At 39.6% G+C, this 21,570-nt stretch overlaps 1 protein-coding gene across 7 annotated transcripts in view; it reads left to right on the top strand.

Moving 5' to 3' along the window:
- The window catches only part of LOC306809084 (uncharacterized protein), a 233,254-nt gene that overhangs the window by 161,052 nt on the left and 50,632 nt on the right, over nt 1-21,570 (top strand). For all 7 annotated transcript variants that reach the window (XR_013776161.1, XR_013776162.1, XR_013776163.1 and 4 more), the window contains one exon: nt 16,549-16,643. Coding sequence is in view for 3 of the 7 variants with exons in the window: in XM_079320220.1 (XP_079176346.1) it covers nt 16,549-16,643 (95 nt within the window). In the remaining 4 variants the exon portion in view is untranslated. The remainder of the gene's footprint in view (nt 1-16,548; nt 16,644-21,570) is intronic.

Below are 21,570 nucleotides of genomic sequence, written 5' to 3'. Positions count from 1 at the left end.
AAAAAGCAAATATATATTGAATATATATTGAATATTGAATCTTTCTGCCTCCATAACCAATACATCCATACATATTTGTATATCCTGGTTTAAATAAAATGAGGTATTAAGCAGAAAAAAACAAAGACACACAAAGAAGATGAACTGGCCTAATACTATTTTTTTTAACTAGTCATAAAATTTTGGTCTAGGGTATGATCAGGGGGGATGTACAGTAGGAGTACTTCCCCTAAATAGTGAGAAGAAATTTAGACCATGTTAAATAAAGCTTTTGAAAGGTGAGTAGGAATACTGTAGTATTACATATTGCCCATAACTAGAAGGTTGTGCAATGGTTGTGTGATGGTAGTACCTGTATAGAATTTTTTTTTCTGATGGATAGATAGATAGATAGGTAGACAGATGATTGATAGATAGTTTGGTAGGTAGATAGATAACAAAGAATGGGAGCTAAAGCAGATTTCCAGGCATTTAAACTCTCTTCTCTTTAATAGCACAATCAATAGTTCTGAAAAGGGAAAGACATTTGCAATGCTAATTGCAATTCACAAGTGGGGGCGTACTGAGTGGGTGGAAGAGTTAGTTGTTTGCTTGCTGAGGGACATTTCAGAGCTGCAGAAGTTCTGATCCTAATAATTCTCTTTGTAAAGTGATTATCTGGCTGACTAGAGCACAGGAATAATTTCTAAATCAGAGAAATCATTGAGGATGGTAGTGACTTTGTGGCAGGTTGTTTTGGTTGTCTCAGTGCTCCCACTGAGATGGAGAGCTTCCAATCGTGGAAATTGTGGCACCAATAGTCTTCCTACCTCCTAGTGGTCTACAAGGCTTGTCTCTTCCTCCAAAATTTGGTCAAATGTGTATTCTTCTAATTTATGGTATCAACTTTTTTGTTTCTGGAAAATAATGTATATTTTTACCTTTGGCAATGACCTGAATCTGCCACCCTTATTTAATCTTCTTTAACCTGATTAGTGCTCTACTCTGTACATGCAGATTTGTTGGCCCCAGCTGAAGCACTTGCAGAATAAAGTACACACCAGTGTGGCAGAGGATGACAAAACTGAGCTCTTTACTCCTCTTTCCCTCTTTAAGACAGAGTGAATGTTTCCTGGACTCCACAGACAAACTCCACACCATGAGGACATATATTCGTGTGTACAGTACCACAGTGCACAATCGTTTTGGAGACAAAAAAGGAAGGAAAAAATCAATAATTCTGATGCCAAATCTTGTTAATGTCGACTCTGAAAAGTGTCACTGATCTCTGAGCAGGTGGGAGCAGAAAGCAGCAAAGGCACCATCCATCCCCTGGGCTTTCCATCCATCCCCAAGCTGGGATGGATGTGGTATTGAGGGAACATTACTGTGTGCACTCAGATCCAATTCTTAATTGGGTCTAGGTGAGAATTTCTGCTTTACATGGTGTAAAATGTACATGTCTGTGGAATACAGTTTTAAATATCTGAAATAAGAATTTTAGAAGATCAAATACTAATACATGTGGGACATTTTTGATTCTTTTTCCCCTAATAGCTGATATAGGAGTGGCTACTCTTGGTTATATATGCTCTAATCAGTAAGAAATGGAGGTATGAAATTTCATTTCTAAACAAATTTGGAATTAGAGCAAATTTCTTTATTTCCTAAAACAAGTATTTTTTTCCCCCTAGAGAAAAGTCCTGAAATTTCTAATTAACTTCTGCTGAATTCAACAAATAATTACTGGAAAAGAGAGAGCCTTGAAAAAGTAATGTATTTTCTTTTCCTATCTCAATTTAGTGTTCTAAAGCTACTTTATTACATTCAACTTTACAAACCAGTTAAAAACCCATAAAATAAAAGCAATAATTAATCTCAAAACATTTTAATTATCTCCAGCTTTTCCCTGAAAAATCTTATGACCTCTTTAGTCAAACTAAATATATTTATTACCTTCATCAGTATGTGAACATGATTACTCTGAAGTTCCAAATATATCTATTACTATAATCTTGTCTGCAATATCTGGAAAAGCTGGGAAAATGTGGCTGATTCTATTGGGGTCAGTTAGAATTTGTCCAGGGCTGCTGGCCCAACCCAACTGAAGATTGATCCCAGAAAACCTGGAGGATGATGAAGAAGTGAGGAACAGTAGCTTAGGTTCACTGTGTGATAGGACAGAGATGGGCAATGGTGTGAGCAGAGTCTTCCTGTGCTCCCCTTCCAGAGGGTTTCAAGAGTTTTGCTGCCAGTGTTTGTTTGTGTTGCAGTATCTCTCAGCCTCCTTCAGGAGGACTGACCCCTGGCTGTTCTGGCACGAACTGAGGGTGATAAGAGGAGGGAAAATGGGATTTTCTCTTGGAAATATATGGAATGGAGGAATTTGGGCATCACTGGTCCTGCATACTGATTTGCAGGTAATAAATATCTCTCTATGAGGTCTTGTAAAACAATTTCGAGATCATAGAATCATTGAATGGTTTGGGTTGGAGGAGACCTTTATTATCTACTTTCAACACGTCCACTACGGGCAGGGACACCTTTCCTTAGTCCAGGTTGCCTGGTTCAACCTGGACTTGAACACTTCTAGGGATTCACCACTGCTCTGGGTAACTTGTTCCAGTGCCTCACCACCTTCACAGTAAAGCATTTCTTCCTAACATCTAACTTAAACCTCTTTCATCTTAAAATCATTTCCCCATATCATATCACATCACTGCACGCCCTTGTGAAAAGTTCCTCTCCACCTTTCCTGTAGGTCCTGGCAGGCTGCTGCAAGGTCTGCTGGAGCCTTCTTCAGGATGAACAACCCCACCTCTCAGCCTGTCTGCATAGGAGAGCTTCTCCAAGCCTATGATCATCTTCACAGCCTCCTCTGGACTCTCTCTAACAAGTCCACATCTTGACATTGGGGCTGCATTCAGTACTCCAGGGGGGTCTCATGGAAATGGAGTAAGAGGGGGAGAATAATCTTCCTTGGACTGCTGGCCATGCTTCCTAGAGATTTCCTAGTTTGGTTTGTAACAAGATAAATGAACTACTTAATGAACTATCAGTGGATCATTACATCCTCTGTAAATATGGAAAAAGTTAACACATAAATACAGTGGGCACCAGTTTAAACGAATCAACATCCATGAATTGCAACAGGACTGAAGCACAATAAGATTCCTCTTTGAGGAAATTCTCCAAATGAGCTCTAATAAGTTGTGTCTCACTATCTATAATACATGGGAATGTGAAAATCCTTTAAAAGACTCAGCAGTGAGGGCTCATCAGTTTTCTCAAGGCAGATCCAAGAGAAGGGGAGGCAGCTTGGTGTGAGGGCAGCATACCTGGACTGGGAGCACTGGGCTGGGAAGGCTGCTCAGATCAGAAGGCCAGTGACTGCTTTCATGTGGTGCAGAACTCAAGCTAATGAGCTGACAGGACTTCTGGCTTGGACAGGGCACAGATGTGGTACTCCTGCTCCTGGACATATTGTCTGGAGTGGAGTGCTTGAACACCAAAGGAACTTTCTGAGTGAAACCCCCTGGGCACAAAATTATATTTCCCAATGACAGTTTATTTTTCTCTGTAATTTTCCAATCAATTATTCAACTCTCCTACTAGTTTAAGCATATAAAAATATTTCTATGACTTGCTGGCCACGTCAGGCTGAGGTTTGGCATACATTCCCTATTTGCACTTCATCATAACTTAATTATTTCTAATATTCTTTGGAAGTTACTGTTCATATGAATTGAACGATCAATGGAACTCATTGCAAGACTATAAAGTTAATCTGTACACCTGTGCAGAGATTCTTCTTTCTAAAACTCTGAGTATTTCTTGTGAGTTTCACAGACATCCAGGCATTACTGATGGTGTGACCAATGCTCTTCCTGCCTAACCCTACAGGCTAGTAATTTCCCTCAACTTTCCTTGGGTGTACATCTAATTTTAAACAAAGCAAACTCACCCTTTCCATAGTCAAATATTAAAATTTTATTTAAACAGCATTGGGGCTGTGATGTAAAATCTAGGCAGTGTTAAAAGATGATTGATGCTTTCTCCTTTAATCACATGGGTTTGTGTCTTGGCACACGCTTGGAATGTGCATCTCCAAATTAATTGTGGTAGGATTTACAATTTCATGAAATTCAGTGCTTCATCTTTCATCTTTAGCAAATCTCATTAAATCTTCAATTGCAGAGCTGCTCACAAGGGTAGCAGCCTGTGTCAATACCAAAACTAGTGAAGCAAACACATGTACGTGGATGTCTTGGGTTGCAATACAGGATGTGGCCAGAAATGTGTATTCTATCACCATCTCTTGAAGCCTGCAGGTGGGGCAGTGATTCCTTATCTCCATGGCACATACCATCTGTTAATGGGCCATCTTTAAACCAGCTGGGGCAATCATCTTTATCTTTTCCATAACCCATCCTCCCTCCAGGAAGATATCATCTGCTGCTGGGCCACTGAGTCCCACTGCATGACTGATAAAATTACATCATCCCACTGGGAGATGCTCCAGCCATGGGGAGGAGCCAAGCCTTTCCTACCTAGATAAAACCAGAGCTTTTGGACAGCAAGGTACCTTCTTTCCACTGGATTCCAGAGGAACACCAGACCTTTCCACATCATCCCTGGACCTTCAGATGAAAACTGCACCTTCTACAGGAGCACTGCTCCAGCTGAACCACATCTGCCACTGCAGGAGGATGCAGCCACCATTGAATGGGACTGCTACCAACACCCTGACTGACTGATGGGTTGTCAGGCTGTATTCTGACTCTGTCAGTGTTTTGGGATTGTTCTTTCTAATACTGTATTTCAATTTTAATTTTCCTAGCAAAGAACTATTATTCCTATTTCCCATATCTTTGCCTGAGAGCCCCTTCATTTCAAAATTATAATAATTTGAAGGGAGGGGGTTTACATTCTCCATTTCAAAGAGAAGTTCCTGCCTTTCTTGGCAGATACCTGTCCTCCAAACCAAGACAGTGGAATAACATGGCAAAATGACTTTGAGGAGAATAGCACATGCCAGTCTTAATTTATGGCTACTTTCTATCAGAAGCTGGGAGGAATTTGGCTAGAGAGATTCAAATTTATATATAAATATAAATATAAAAAATAAATGAAAAATATGAGAAGCTCTTTCTGTGAGATTTGAACCTTGGAGAACTAAAGCATACAGACATACTTTTAATATTCAGATATTTGAAAGAGAAGTAAAACTGTTCTATTTTCTTCAGATAAATATGTTGGATTTGTAAGAGCTAAACCATTACATTAAAACAATAACAATTTCTAAACTAGCTCAGAATCAGCTTGAAAAAACCTGGAAGTATCTTGAGAGTGGGAATAAGAAGAGAAATCTTTTTTGTCAGCAGAGTGACAGCAGCTTCTTTTATGACTTTAAGATGAATAAACTAAAAATGTGTTGTATCATGTTGCAAAAGAAGAAGTGAACTCAAAGTCCTACGACATGACTATTTAGCAGTCCCTGGTTAGTTATAATTTAAAAATGAAAAAGACTAAGTCTTCTTCATGTTCTTTTTTTTTTTTTTTTTTTTTTTATAATATATTAAGAAAGTGCTTAGCACAATCAAAGATACGTGAGTGATAATAGTATTTTTGGATTTGGAGTGAGAGTTTTACAGTATTTTGGGCAGCAGTTAACATAACAGGGTTGTAACTGGAGGGTTCAAATGCTGCAAATAGTGCATAGCAGTAGGAACTGTTCCTGACAACCAGCATTTGGGGCCATGTCCTTTCACCCTATAAAGACCACATCTCTGGGGATAGGCTGTGAGACATCCTCCCTAAACAGAAGAACTACAAAGTGTGGCTGGGTGAGCCAGAGATGCTGCAATCAACCTCAGGCCTTGCAGGGTGGTTCAAGTCACAAGCCCCTCTGATTTGGTTTGCTCAAATTATCTTCCCAAACACTTATCTCGTTGTGCTTCTGCCATGATGCCTCCTCCTGCATTTTGGCCTGTGTTCTGTGCTGAGTTCCATGGGCTGCAGGGCAGTGCTGGGACCGACTCTCTAATGGCTCCAAATGTGCCACACAGAGCTCACAGCACCCGGGGCACTTTGATCTATTCTGCACCTGACATCTGTGTACCCAGCCAAAGAACAGGCGATCAGGCAATTGAACCTGCTCAGTTCTGTGTCAGCACGTCTCTATTCCACTTCTCCTGACTCACAAATCAAATATTTCATTCTTCAGCACCAGGAGAGGCTGCCTCAGCTACTGACATATTTGACAGCCACACTGCACTTCAAAGAACTTCTGGGGTTGTTAGCAGTAGCAGGGATTTTCACAGCGTTGTATTTTTAGCACAAAGTCTGAAAGAATGACTTGACATATTGTACAGTGATCACAACCTTACTCTAAGCACAATAGGCTGCTTAATTTATAACTTCTTTTGGAAATAAAAATTCAACATCGAATATTCAGCAACGTCAAATCTTCTGTAAAAAAAACACAGAAGTGCAGAAATGCTGTGTGAGCATTTATTAAAAGTAGCTCTGATTGCATTTTTCATTCCACAGTATGACTGATGGCCTAGTTTTCCCTATATTGTTTATTTCATGGATTTTTAGCTGCTAATGTAACTGTCAATGATACAGAGCTATGAGAATACATTAGCAGGCTGGTTTAAGCTAAATATTTTCTGTAATATTTGGTCCAAAGGAAAAAATTCTGTTCTGGAATATTCATTATCTGAAATTCCAGAGAACATGACAATATGTTAAATCTCCTTGTTAGTTGACTGCCCATGTGTCTTCTTTTTGATTCATCTAGGCATGTAGTCAATGATGAGTATTTCTAAAGGGGAAAATTATCTTTGAAAATACAAATGAATACACTATGGTCTGTGAATAGGCAAAAATTGTCCCCCCTTCTCTTAATTGTCTCTCTTCACCTTCTTACTTTCCCCATTTTATCCTTTTAATTTGCCTATTTCTTCCACATGGTATCATGCATCCCTTCAAGCTTAATTCAATGAGGAGTGGGAAACTGAAGCAAGTAGGACTTGAGCTTGCTACTGTCCCAATGTATTGGCTTGCATGGTGTTGTGTACAGACATCTTATCATCTTTTTGTGTCTTGTTCTTTTTTTGTAGTATTTTCTTGTGTGGATGTGCCTGAGTTACCCTAAAGATGGGAATTGACTCCATGTGATGAATCTGTTACCTTATCTGGCCTTCTCTAGACTAATGTTCACTCACTGCAAATTTACTCAGCTAATACCACCAGAAGTGCTTGTCTAGACACTTGGCAAATGTTTTTGGTGTACATTCAGTCTCATCTGAGTGTGAGCAGTGAGTGTGTGTGTGTCATGGAACAAATTTTTCAGGCTGCTGTTTGCATGGTGGTTCCTACTTGAAATCCACACCACGGTGGTTGTGGATGCCCTGACTGCTCTGTGCATCCCTGGGTGCAGAGGCTGCCTGATCTCTGCTTCTGCAGCCTGGTGGGGAGGCTTCACCACCACAGAATGTGCCTCTGGGGTCTCTACAACAGGCACTGAGCTGTTTTTTGTTGATTAAAACAGGCTAACATGAAATAAGTGTGCTGAAAATTCAAAGGCTGCAGTAGACAATTTAGAGAGAGCTGCATTTTTCTGTGTGGATCTTCCAGGGGTCCTGCTGAATGAGTGTTACATTTTCTTTTCCCTTGTCATCTGTACTTGTCAGCACTACTCTCTGCTCTAGAAGGAGGTATGTAAATGATATATCTCTATCACATTGCCTTAAATTTAGTTTTTCTGCACTACTGTGAATATAAAAATTAATTCCAGGAATATTAATTTGTTCAGTTCAGTTCCCACACTTAATACATTTTGTTGTTGTTCTTTTTTCTGCTTTCCTTTTTTTCTTTTTTTCTTTTTCTTTTTCTTTTAATTTTTTTATTTTTATAGTTTTCCTCTTTTTTCACAATAATGGGTGTCTGAGTCTTTTATCTATTTTTCTGCTTTATCCTAGACACATGGAAACACATTTGTAAAAGTTGCATAGAAGCATATCAATACTCTGTAGGTCTTCCTGTGGATTTATCCACCATGTTTTAAGTTAAACTGAGGGGCTAATTTGTGCTGCAAATTCTTTCATTATGTGAGCTTGTCTACAGGACAGAAAACATCACAAAAATGTTTTTATTAAAGGAAGTATTGCGAGGTTTGCTCCTTTCCCTTTGCAAAGGACATTAAACAATGAAAAAGCACAAATACATAAACCTGTTAATATGAAGAATATAGTCTCTCTAAAATCTAGGTAGCATTTTCACACATCTAAATCCATATTCTGTGAATCTTTGATGAGACAAAATTGTAACTGCTCCAGTGGGGAGTGGGACAGGAAGTCACAGAGAGCAGAAGCATCTCTGTCTGTTATCTTTCCCTATTTCTATCCTAACACTTATGGAGGGAAACCTCTTTCAGGACTATTTTATTCTTATTCCTCTTTTTATAACTGCTTTTTAATTTATTAAACCCTTAGGTTAATCATCCAAGGATTTAAAATGAAACAGATGCTGTGAGTGAGCAGGGGTGCATGTTTCAGGTGTGTAGGCATCAGAGAGCATTTTCCTTTTCTCGCCTGCCTGACCCTGACCCTTCTGCAGCCTCCTCAGCCTATCCTTGACTCCTTCCTACCAGATGTGTTTCCCTGCCCAAGTCTATGCTATTTAGTGATGTTATCTCAACCTGTGGGGAGTGGAGACCTTATTTTCCAGCTCTGTCCCCTTTAAAAAGAACTGGGTTGCCAGTTACAGATTACACCTGTGAAGAATGGTACTTACACAACCACCCAGTGGGAACTCAGACAACTCCTGGATACAAGTTTTCTTTCATCTATCCACTCTTACAAGCCTTAAACCTATTTTGTTATGTTATTTGGGTCTTCAGGTGAAAGTGGACATTTTCATCTTAAGTTCAGTCTTCTTAGTGCATATTTTTAAAGACTGTGCTTGTTTTTTTATATTGATTCAGGAGGCTTAGTGACTGCTTCTGCTCTGCAGTGCCCTAACAGAGGCTACAGTAAGAAACACAGCATGTCTGTATGAGTTTGGATGGGCAGTTATGTCAGAAGGGTTTAAAATTCTCTGCTGCTGCGTGCTGGTCACTGAAGGCAGGCTGGAGGTCTGTAATGTGGTTATTTTAGCATTTTCCCAGCCACTGAGGCAGACAGTCTAGCAGTGGCTTTAGCTCATAGATTTGATTTACCAATTAGGCCATAAGGATTTATTTTCAGTTTGCAAAGTGAATCCACTCTATCAGCACAGAGAGTGGAAGGGAGCATATTCAGATGGTGAAAACTGTTTGATGTGGTTTGCTTTTGGCTCCTCAGCATGCCCATGCTTGAGAGGGCAGTGCAGATACAGGATGAGATCAGCAAGTGTCTGGAGCATCTCATTAGCCTGGGCCACGAACATCCCATCTTACCCAACTCTCCAAAAGGGCTCTGGAATCAGCAGAACCTTGTTAGTGTGAGACTGTATGAAATCTGCAAAGCCCACCAGACTTGGATCTATGCCACTGGGGCATGGGACCAGCTCAGAGCAGCCTGCCCTGCTGACAGAGCAACTGCAGGTTGAGGTATCCACCTTTCAGTGATTTTGAATTCATCCTGTATTCATAATGTGGCACTGCAGCTGAGGGATGCTGGGATAAATATTACTGCTCTTTATGCCAGAAGACATCTGAGTTGTTGTGTTTGTAGCTGGGAGAAGAAATGTGTTTGAATCTTCTTAAAATTATATACAGGTATATCTGGTGAGCTGGGATTTGGATTCTGTAGGTGATGAGGAAACCACAGAGAGATTAAAATTAAGTACCTTGCTGCTTCAAGGTGGGCTTATTTAGCTGCAGCACAGTTCCCTGCTAGTGAAGGAATGAGTGGATTATGGGCTTTGTTGGAGGAGGAGTTTTGTTCAATCTTTGAGTATCTGTCTCTTAATATGACATTTTAACTTCAAATTTCTGGTTGAGAAACAATGAAAATTTATTGACCAAAAAAGAGTAAGTGAAATCCTCCACCTTTAAACTAAATGGAAAGGCCAAGTCAAACCAGCTGAGCTAGTAACCTTTCTGTTCTCCAGCTTTCCTCAGGTATTATAAGAAATTCAAAACTAACCAAAAAATCACATAGGTTATCATAAAGTAGGAAAATATTCCTTTTCCTGATGAGGGTCATAACTTTGCATCTTGACTGAATAATAATGAATCAAGTTAAGAGTATTAACAAAAAACTAAGTCTAAGTTTTAATTAAATCCACAGCAGTTGCTATTTTTCAATGTTCATGGGAAGAGTCAGAGTATGATATATTTCCTTGATTGAAGAATTTTCAAGTTCCAGCTGGACAGCACTTTAATTAACTTCATCTTCTCCTTTTCTCAGCTGAGGTCTCATTCCATTATGATTCTGAATCAATCTTAAATGTAACATTTTGGAAAAGACAGCTTTCTCACTGTGTGAATGCTAAACATGCTTTATCTTCAGTAGTCTGAAAACCTTCAAACTTGGCATCCTTAAGGTTGTGGTGGCCAATGTGGGGATGTGGAAAAGCTAGAGTGAATGTGGGGGAGTGATGTGGGGAAGCCAGAGCAGAGGTGACAGATGTGGGAAGTGTGTCCCATAGAAGGCTGGAGTGCAGCACAAGCTTTTAATGGAGCTACTTCTGCCTCTGCTGTTTGCCAGCTGTAGTGTGGCACTGGGGATCTGCTCAGTAAAATGATAACACTTGCACAACAAACTGTTTGTCCCTGGCTGGTTGACAAACTGAGAGCAGCAGTATCATTGCTGAACAAGAGCCCAGAGTCTCCTCCTTGTCATCCTCTCACAAGAGCTAATTGCCAGCAGTCAAAGGACAGCATCTATTTCACAGGTTAAAGTTGGAGGAATTTGTGCCCAGCTCGAGGTTTTCCTGCAGTCTGCTGCAGGATGTGGATAAGCCTCCATGGGGGCTTTGCACAACCCAGGCAAAAGGCTGGAGGAAGGGACTTGTCACTAGTGGCAGCCAACACCAATCCTTCCTTCCCTGGCAGTCACTGGAAATGTATTTTATACACATTTCAGTGGGTAAAACATGACAGGTGCTATGCATGTAGTAACAATAATTTATCTTCTCAAACAGTTTAGATTTCAAGAGAACGATTCCAGCCAAATGGGGTTGGTCTTTGTAAGCTGATCTGTTGGGAAGGCTCCACTGGAATGACAAGTGCAATGTGTGGGTATCCACACCATGCTTTAGAGCTGTGACTTTATCTCTACTTGGAAATGGCAGAATTAAGATAGACAGGGTGTCAGCAGACTAATAACATCTAAAGCAGGCAGTTGTCTGGGAGTTTGGCACATCAGAGAAGTCATGCCACAGCATGTCACGTGTAATGTTAGGGAACATGATGTTTCTATTATTAAATCAAGGTTGAAGCTTAGAGATTGTATTTTTTTTCTCTGGATTTGGGTTTAGTGAGTTTCCCTTTTCTTCCCCTTGGCAGTATTGTAGATAGGACAGCTTGGGTCTCAGTGTCTTTTTATGAAGGCTTCTTTTGAGTCTTCCAATTATCTAATGTATTTGGATTATTACAATTAGAGTTTCTAAGATCTCAGAGGCAATACTATTGCCAATTTATTTATTTTATTTCTTTTTGTTGGTGCTGCTTGTAGTGTTACCTCTAGGACAAAAGAAGAGGAAGCTTTGAGTGGAGGTGTAGTTGTTTAGCTTGCTCTCCTCCTTCCAAAGTATGGCAGTGCTGCAGTGCAGTGATACTCGAGCTGGCATTAAAATAATTATGTTGGGCACTGGGAGCATGCTGGCTACAGCAGAGTGAAGTCAAGTACATTCTGATTTTCCCTGCCAAAAAGCTTAGCAATTTGGACACCAGTGAACCAATAATAGACAACAGTGTCTGCATAGGATTTTATGGGGGTGTTGTGGTTTAACCCCAGCTGGCACTTAGTCCCACACAGCTGCTCATTTACTCCCCACCCTGCCTCAAATGGGATGGAAAAGAGAATCAGGAGGGAAAAAGTAAAACTTATGTGTTGAGATAAGGACAATTTCATAATTGAAATTAGCTAATATATAACAATAATAGTAATAAAAAGAAGAAAGAGAGAGAGAGAGAGAGATAAAAAACCTAAAAGGCAAATAATACATAGTTATTCATCACCCACTGACTGGTACCCAGCCCATCCCTGAGCTGCAATCAGCCCCTTTCTGGGTAACTCCCCCAGTTCATACAGGGAATATGATGCTCTGTGGTGTGGAATATCCCTTTGGTCAATTTGGGTCAGGTGTCATAGCTATGTTCCAGATTTTGTCCAGCTCCTCACTGTCAGAACATAGATATAAAAGTCCCTGACTTAAGGTAAACACTACTTAGCAATAACCAAAACATCAGTGTGCTACCAACATTATTGTCATACTAATTTAAAACACAGCACTGTACCAGCTACTAGGGAGAAAATTAACTGTGTCCCAGCTGAAACCAAGACAGGCAGACTTTGTCATTCTGACTTTTTTCATGTTCCCTACATTGCTTCCTCTCTTGCTTCTGGAGCCTGGTATCTCTCTTTTCTAACTTCAAAGCTATTTCTCAAACAAAGGGTCCGTGCAAGAATTCTCATGGTAGACACCCCACACAGAAAATAGGATGGATTGTGGTGATCAGGTGTCAGGTGCAGACCTCAAGCAACAGCAACTCAGCTGTTCCCTTTTTTTCCCCTCCTCTCCATTCCCCATGCCTGTTCTCTCATTTATCTTGATCACTTCCCTTTCTCTCTCTGTGTGTGCTAACAAATAATTTTGTACCCTGGTTACTTTTTCCTCACAAGTTTCTTCTGCTATGTCTGTATCCAAACTTGATGTTGCTGATAGGGTTGCCTATCCAATCATTTAGCAGTCCCTAGGGAACAAGCAAGGGTTTACTCTTCAAAATGTCTCTGTTCTCCCTTCTGTTACATGTGAGATTCCACAATAGAATCATTTAGGTTGGAAATTACCATTAAGTCCAACCTTTACCCTAACACTGCCAAGTTTATTACTAAACCATGTTCCTGAGCGTCACATGCACACTTTAAAATATTTTAAATATTTCCAGGGTAATACCTTCCCTGGGCCACTTGTTCCAATGCTAAGTAACTCTTTTAGTAAAGAAAGATTTTCTAATAGCCAATCTAAACCTCCCACTTTGGCCAGTAAGATTTCTGCCTTGTCCAGTAATTTCTCAAGGTTGGTTCACTGAGCTGAACCTCAGGGCACATCCCTACCTTTTGCCAAGTGTACCTTCACAGCTGGAAAGGAAGATCACAGCATGGTCACACAGGGTGACATTGAGATGGCCACTGAGGAAACTGTGTGAGAGAGAGGAGAAGCCAGGAAGAGCCAGAGACCCTTGTGGAACAGGAGGACGAGGCAGGCTGAGGCACAGAGAAGTCAGTCCACAGGAAGGTCAGTCCTCAGAGGCACACAGGGACCAGGGAGAGTTGAGCTGCTGGGGGGGCTGGGGAGGGCAGCAGCTGCTCTGAAGAGCAGGGATAATCAGCACCACTGGGCACTGGGGCAGCAGGAGGGGAGGGAAGCACACTGACCTGGCAGACAGAGCTCCTGCACTCAGGAGGGACTGTGACATGCACCTGGGAGTTGGGACTGAGCATTCCCTAATGCTAGGCACTTTGCCTAGAGGGTGGTCAAACACTGGAACAGGCTTCCTGGAGAGATGGTGGATGTCCCCAGCATGTCAGCATTTAAGAGGCATTTAGAGGATATGTTTAACAACATATTTTAACTCTTGGTCAGCCAGTTGAACGAGATGTTCATTGTAGGTCTCCTCCAAATGTTACAGAGAGTTCTAAATATGCTAAAACTGGATATAAAGGATATTACTAGTCAAGAGAGGGATGAGTGCCTGAAATGTGCTCCCCAAAAGTTTTTTGACCACAGCAATCCCCAATACCAACTAATGAAGTTTACAAGGCAACTTGATCAAGTGTAAGCAAATGTGTTTGCAAGTCTGTTTTAAATTTGTGATGTGCCTATGATTTGATACAAATGGTACAAAAACAGCATGAGGATTCAACAACAAAAACTTTGTGAAGTGACTATGTTTACTTCATAGATTTTTTTTAATAATAGCAAATATTGAGAGAAAATAAATGTATCATGTCATTCCAAACTGCTGTTTGCTAGCATTATTATTGAGGGTTTGAAGTATAGAAGTTTTGTTGTAAGTTTGAAGTTTCAACCTAGTTCCACTGTTTATTCATAAAAATCAAACTTTTCTAAAGTGCTGGCAGGAAAGAATAGTAAGAGAAAATTTCATCTCTTCTCTCACTGCCACTTCTTTTATTTCTTCTAATTGCCTGCTGTGCTTGCCTGAGGAACTGGGGACCTTACCATGAATTTTAATTCCTACAAAAAGGAGGCCTGGCCTGAGTTTTCTAGAACTAAACATGTGTCTCAAGCAATTTTGATGTTTTCCTGATTTTACTTTCTCAAGAAATTGCATTCAGCATCAGAGAAATGTTTTTAGTAAACAGTGTTATTTTAAGCAGTGGAAGAAGAATTGACAATTTAATTAAAAATACAAAAAAAAAAAAATAGGGGATTGTTGACAAAATCATTATTGGCAGGATAGCCTATGATACCTAGAAAATTTTGAACTACCTGTTTTAAAACTGAGAACTTAGACCTGGATGAAGTGAGACATTTTTATTTAGCCCAGGGTATGGAGGGGAACAGAGTCCTGGAAAACAAAAAGCATTTTAAAAACTTCATTAGTATTAAAAAACCCCTCCCAAACACATCGGAGTGTTTAATTTTTTCTTTGTTCTTATCGTGAAAAATGAGGTGAGAGAAGTATAAAAAATGGAAATGCTGCAATTTAAGACTCATGTTTAACAGTTTGATTAAAAATTTGAAGATAAGATTTAGAATCTTGGCATTTAAATAATCAGCTCCTTCTGGTATCCTTTGCAGAAGGAAGTGCTGGATGTGGGTATAAAATGAGGATAAAATATGATATTAATTTGCACTGAAGTAGCAAATATTCTACAGAAGTCTCAGGTCATTAATCTATCTTCCAGCTAAGGGAACTACATTAATAGCTTATGGGATTTACAGGGCAGGCTTCAATTTAATGGTTCACCCAAAGTTTGGGAAAAATAGGAAAGGGCAGGATACTGGAGAATATGTTATATCTTGATGCATTAAAATCAATGGCAAAATTTTCTTGGCCTAAAATGGCCTCTAGATAGTTTCTAATTTCAGTGCTGCTGCTGCTGCTGAACGTTAATTGCCTGTCTGCAAAGTGGAAGGAACCATATTTCCCTGACAAGTGTTAAAACTGACTGTAATCCTCATAGCTCTATCTTGAATAGGAAAATAATCTGAATTAACATTAAGCTTTAATTGCATTTTTGGAGACGAATGGGATGGGGGTTGGGATTTTTTGAGTGTGGCCTCAGCCTAGAAAAAGATCCATATTTGCAGTGAATTAACAGAAGGTGACTGTAGGGTCAGGAAATTTCATTTGCAGTATTTTCTAAGCAGTTTTCATCATCGTAGTCCTAACTGTGTTTTGTCACTAGTCACTATGTTCTTTAAACTATAATATTTCCCTGGGCTCTGAAGCCAGGTGAGAAACCCTTTTTTCATTTCTTGCTGTTGGAGGGGCTACCTTTGTAAATGGTGAGAGGAATGCATTGTACAATTTGCAGCTGATTCATGAGAAGCCTTGGAAAAAGAACTGGGGAATAATATCATAACTTAATAGCTGAAATTCTGTATTCACAGGGGAGAGTCACTAGCACAGCACCTATAAATCAGTGTTGGGGCAGTGCATCATCAGATATGCAACCTTTTTTAAGGTGATAATTCCAATAATTTGGGTATTGACCTTGTTCTATGTTGTACAGACTTGTAATCTGTGTTTTTCTGAGTGCTCCCCACAGGTGGGACATTTCTAATGTGAAGTCACACTGTGAGACACCTCTGAGAGTGCTGGGAAGATGGGATTATAAATATTCATTGCTCTTGCAACCTTGGGCAATGAATGTTTCAAATTTTATAAGCTAAGCAGAACTGGGCCTAGTCAGTGAGAAAAGAAAACCTCAAAACTTTGGTAATTCCAGGTGATAAATGAAGCAGAATGGGTAAGAAAATGAGAGGTTTTCTGCTAGGCTGGTTTTGAGCCAACATGCTAATTTGATTAGGAGAAGTACATAAGCACACTATAAAATCTAATCACTTATGACAAAACCAAGTCAGGCTGGATTTCCCTCCCTTGGAAATAGAATAAGTGCTCTGTGATCCACTCTCATCACTGAAGAACCAGCCACCATGAGCTGTAGATTCATGCCACAGTTTGCCTCCCAGGTGTGAGGAACAAGCCTGTGTGCTGTCCTATCCCTTCCCATGGTGGGACCCCCATTACTGGCTGTGGGAAATGCAATTGGAGAAGTGAACACATCATATAATGAAGTTTCTTTCAACCACATGCCTGGCAAACAAGGGATAAAGGGCAGCAGCATCTCACTTTAATCCTTTCTTGCTAAATTTGCCCAGGTACAGAAGAAGGACTTGGTGATGCTTGGCTCCCACCTGTGCTCTGCACTGAGACATGACAAAGCCCAGTCCTCAAGCCTCCTTCCTGAAATCAGGTACAAACGTGTTTGGGGGTTTTTGTTGCTTAAAGTGTAGCTTTGCAGAGAAAATATCCCAAAGATAATCCTACATACCTCCCCAGAGGCTGCAGTATATGTGGCAGGTTCCACCAGGTTCATGGCATCCCCCAGGTGGAGGCTGAAAATCATCACCTAGTGCAGCTCAAAGTGTCATTGCTTCCCCACTGGCTTGGTCCTGCTACAGTGTCCCTTCTGGCACAGGTGAATTTCCAGATGTCTGCACCACTGGCTATTGAGGGCACATCATTCTCACTCACTCCCTCTCTCTCCTTTTTGTTGTTTTTTTGTTTTCTTTAAACCAGGAAAGATCACATATCAGTATGTTCTAATATCAAAATACCATCATACTTTCACAAAATTAGATCACTGTTTCCAGTCAGCTCTGGATTTCTTCTTTAAAGCACAAAAAGCCTCTCCAAAAGCAGCATGAATTCAGTGGCGAAATGGGGATGACTGCCTTGAGGGCTACTAGCAGGAGGGAATTCTCAGGATTTGTCACAGTGAAACATGGTGGCATGAAACATAAAAATGGATTCAAAATGTAGATCCACCTCCCTGCCAAGTGTTCTGCTAAAGCCTTTTTTTTCCTCTCCACGTGAGATCTTGGTACTGCTGGGGGGAAACCAAGAAGTTAATTTTGAAATTAAATGGATGAGAATTTGATAATCCCCAATGAGCTATTTTCTTATAAGATTATGGAATTGTGCAGATCTGTGTGTTTTTTATAATGACTAGACTATGAGAGTACCTAAATTTGTACAGCTGGGCCAGCCAAGGCAAGAGCTGAGTCTGGGACTCCTCCCTCTGTCTCTTTCTTGCTATTTCTTCTGAAGAAGGAGGATTTTTTGTTGAAAAGTCCTGGAGAGCATCCTTCTGTCACTTTCATTTCAAGTTCCATTGTACTTTAACTTTTGGAAGGTCTTATCCCTCTGCCCAGGGGCAACCAGGCTGAGATGGGATCCTTGGGGTTATCTCTGTGAAACACAGCAGAAGCAGTTCTTCTATTTTTGACTTTATGCCAGTTTTCTATCCTTTCCCAGTGTGCCAGTTCATGAAACTGAAGTGTAAAACAAACAGTGAAACGCTGGAAATAATAAAAATGATCCTTTTAACAATTTTTATCATTATCATGAATGTAAAACAAGAGGGGAGAGGGGGAAATGCTTTAAACTCTTCTCCCTGCTGGATGAACAATGATGCTGGACCATCTTCTCTTTTGATGCTATAGGCCCAAAGAATAATATTTCTGTAAGATACCCTCTGCTCAGGGCTCTCTAATGGGGATTAAAAGCACCTTCTTCCCAAAAAATATACTGAGTGTTTGAACAAAGTACAAAGCAAGTGGAGAGATGGTTAAAGTCACAAAAATCTTTGTCCCCAGGATCTGGCCAGCAGCTTGTCCCCCCTAAGCTTGTGGGATGACTCATGTGCATTTGCATTCCCTGTGCTTCACACAGCATCTGCTGCTACACTTTTGTTGAAAGATTTTGTCTTTGAACAGCTGGTGACAACCCACTTCCTCTTGCTTTCTTCAGCAAAGATTTTTCAATTGTTTCTTGTTGTTTTGATGTGAGACCCAGTGTTGGAAAAACAAACCCATTTACCCTGATTAGAACCAGCCCTTTAAACACTTGTCAATTAACAACCCATTTGTTGTTCTTCTTAGGACCAAGAAATATTTTCTCTTTCTCTCCTTTCGCTTTATTCAGCTGCAATTCCACATAAGCAGAACAAAATCAAGCCCTTCTTATATAAACTGTTATTAATATTTTCCCTTGTTCCCCCCCTTCCTTTTGTTCTACAGAGCTGGAGAAGAGGGCATCCTTTGCTGTCTTCAGGCTAATCTTAATTAGTTTGATGTCACGATAATCATGCTACCTCCTTACACTGCCACTGCCACTAGTGATGAGTGTTATACATCTGCCTTGCTGGAAAACAAACAGAGCATCACATTAGAAGCAATGATACAAAAAATGATTAATTTTTGTTACTTGATGCCAATTCTATTAATAGGCATTAAGAAAAATAACTTAACATGCATGTGTTTTTAGCAAAATTAGGCATGGTCTGGTTTATGCCAGTCAAGTACATTCACTGAAATCTTCTTTCAGGGATTTGATCTATATCTATGAAATCAAACACTATGGTTTTATCCTTTTTTAAAAGGTGTGTGCTAAAATTGAGCTGAATGCTGAGCTACTCTTTCTACTTTTTGTCCTCTTCTTCAACACATCCAAATCTCCTTGCCAGGGACCGCTTTTAAAAATAAATATTTAAAGACCTTTAAATGAGATCATCTTGTATTTTTGAAAATACAATCACTTATCTCAGACAAATCCAGGAGTAGTTATTCAAAAAAGTGCATATAATCCCATCAGCCCTAAAGGCAAGGACTCTTCTGCTTTAAAATTCTTGCTGTATTTGTTACTGATTCAATGACTTTGCCATTCTGCAAGAATTTTCCAAGTGGGGGGGGTTTCCCTTTTCATAATTCAAGATGAAGTTGCAATATTTTTTAGCCTGTATTGTTTATTCCCATGACTAGTATCTGATCATATCTTCACCTATACTTTGCCAGTCCCTCAAAGCATAGATCTGCTTATGGTGTGTGGCTATTTGCATGTTCTGCACCTCTCTCCAGAGGTGGCTTTGGCATCTGCTGCATACTCTGAGCTGATTTTTCCTTTGCAAATGCCACAAAGCATCTGACTACAGAGGAAGGGGTTTTCTTGGAGAGTCACACTTGCTTCCTAACTTTATTGGATGTGTTGCAAGTCCTTTTCTAATAAAGATTTCCTTGGCTCCTGGATTTAAATACTGAACAGGCACATATATTTACTGAATCACTGCCAAACTTGGGGTTTTTATCTGTTCGTTTCCTGTGGCAAAGAAGGATTTGAAATAATTTTGCTGCTCAGGGGAAATTGAAAACAGGATCTATTTTTGGTTCTCATTTGACTCCTCAAGATGGATCAGTGGAAACCTGTTATAACACTAATTTACTTAAAGATGTATTATGTACACTTTGCTAAAATGCTGAGGGGAAAAAGCTTTGCTTTTGCTGTTGTTTGGCCTGAAGCCAAGATTCTCCATGAAGCTGTATGAAGAAGCCAGAGCATTATTATCCACATATTTTTATGCATGCTGTATAACTCATTGGCTAGACAGTCTGTGCCCTTCTTGAAATATATTTAAAATGACAGGAGGAGGCTACTAGTAAGTTGAAGATGCACCTTTTTTTTTCATAGCTGTGCAAATTAAGGACTGATGTGGAACATTTAGATGAATCTGCTTCCCCGACCTGATGTCAAAAGAAAATATTGCTTCCTTATAACCAGAGATTAAATATTTCTCATTTCCTGAAATACAGTGCAACTGCAAAAAGAAGTGCTAGAAACCTCAAGCTAAAAGCTTTTAGGTTTTTTCTTTCTTTTTTTTTTTTTTTTTAACAAACCACAAAGGTTAGTTGCACATAACTACATATTAGATAATTTTTATATTGACTGTAATTTCCTCTTAAGCACACCTTCAGCCCGTGGTATTCTACAGCTGAATACATGACATTTCCTAGTGCATGGGACAGTACTGGTAACAAGAGATTGTGGAAACCTGTGTTATGCCTGTTCTATGAATAGCAGTGTCATTTGTCATGTGTTTGAACAGACTGCCTGTACAACACAGCCAATGACAAATTTTAAGTTGAGATAGATTTATCCTCTACTTCACAGACTGACTTTTTTTTGCCTCTGCATTGTTCATCTCAGGCTAACCCTTCTGTGCCCTTTCCATTCTCTGAGAGGAGAGAGATCTGCACATAACTGGATATTCAACACCTGTGCTTCAATTATCATATTATTTGAAGAATCTGGTGCTCCACTTTATATTGCTCAAGTAGTTGTCTTGATTATTTGCTACTGCAGAGCTGCAGTAAACTTGTTTGTTTCTTCTTTTTTCTCTGCCTGAATTTGATTCCTGAAAGCAATCTCAGATGGAGAGATTTCAGAGTCCTAATCACATGCTGCAGTTGTTGGCTTTGTTGCTGCAAGTGACAACTAAGGGTATACTTTACCTTATACTATATGGAATTTATATAATATTTAATTACAAGATATGCATGTACTGGAGAGTTTTGTGATGAGAAAAGAGCTCAGGGCACATTCAACAACAATATTGCTTCTTTCTCTCTCTTGTCAATTACCTTTGAGTCATCTTGCTTGCATAAGTTGCAGATCAACAAAAAGATTTCAAACCAAAATCTGGTATCTGCTGAGACACTAACTCCATCATGAGCTTATAGAAAGTGCATATTTTAGGTCATCTTTTTGACCTAATGTGATTGTTCTACTTTTTTTTTTTTTTTTTTTTTTTTTCTACACTAGGATTCTAATGGCTCATTGAATTTGGTTTCATTTAAAGAATTTCTTCATGTCCTTGTTTTTGGTCAGTGTGCACCTTTCTTCTGTCTGTGAAATGCTGGATAAGAATTGTTTCATTTGTATAATTTGCAAAACTCTTCAGGCTCAGAAGGGGCAAAGTTTATCACAGAAGCTTGATAAGATGGGTAGACTCTCATTATAGAAAATAATAAATGTAATGGACTTCTCTGTTTCATTATGTGTTTCATTATTTTTCATTTCATTACGTGTTCTGGAGCTTACAGAGTACTCATTTATTTTATTCATTTCAATAACATTATGGTGTGCTGTGTGTTCTAGGCAATGTCAGTCATTATTGAATAAAGAATTTCTGTTATTGAATAGAGAATTTTTATCCTTTTTCATCTTGGATTTGGATGTAAAATTAGGCAAAATTTTGAAATGCTAGAATTCCATTCAATTGGAACAGCATGGTTGTACATTTTCAACTGAAAGGAAATTATTTTAAATTCCTTAAATGGAAGACT

Source organism: Erithacus rubecula (assembly GCF_903797595.1).
Source record: "Erithacus rubecula genome assembly, chromosome: 1".
NCBI lineage: Eukaryota > Metazoa > Chordata > Aves > Passeriformes > Muscicapidae > Erithacus > Erithacus rubecula.
This window is presented reverse-complemented; position numbering and strand designations above follow the sequence as displayed.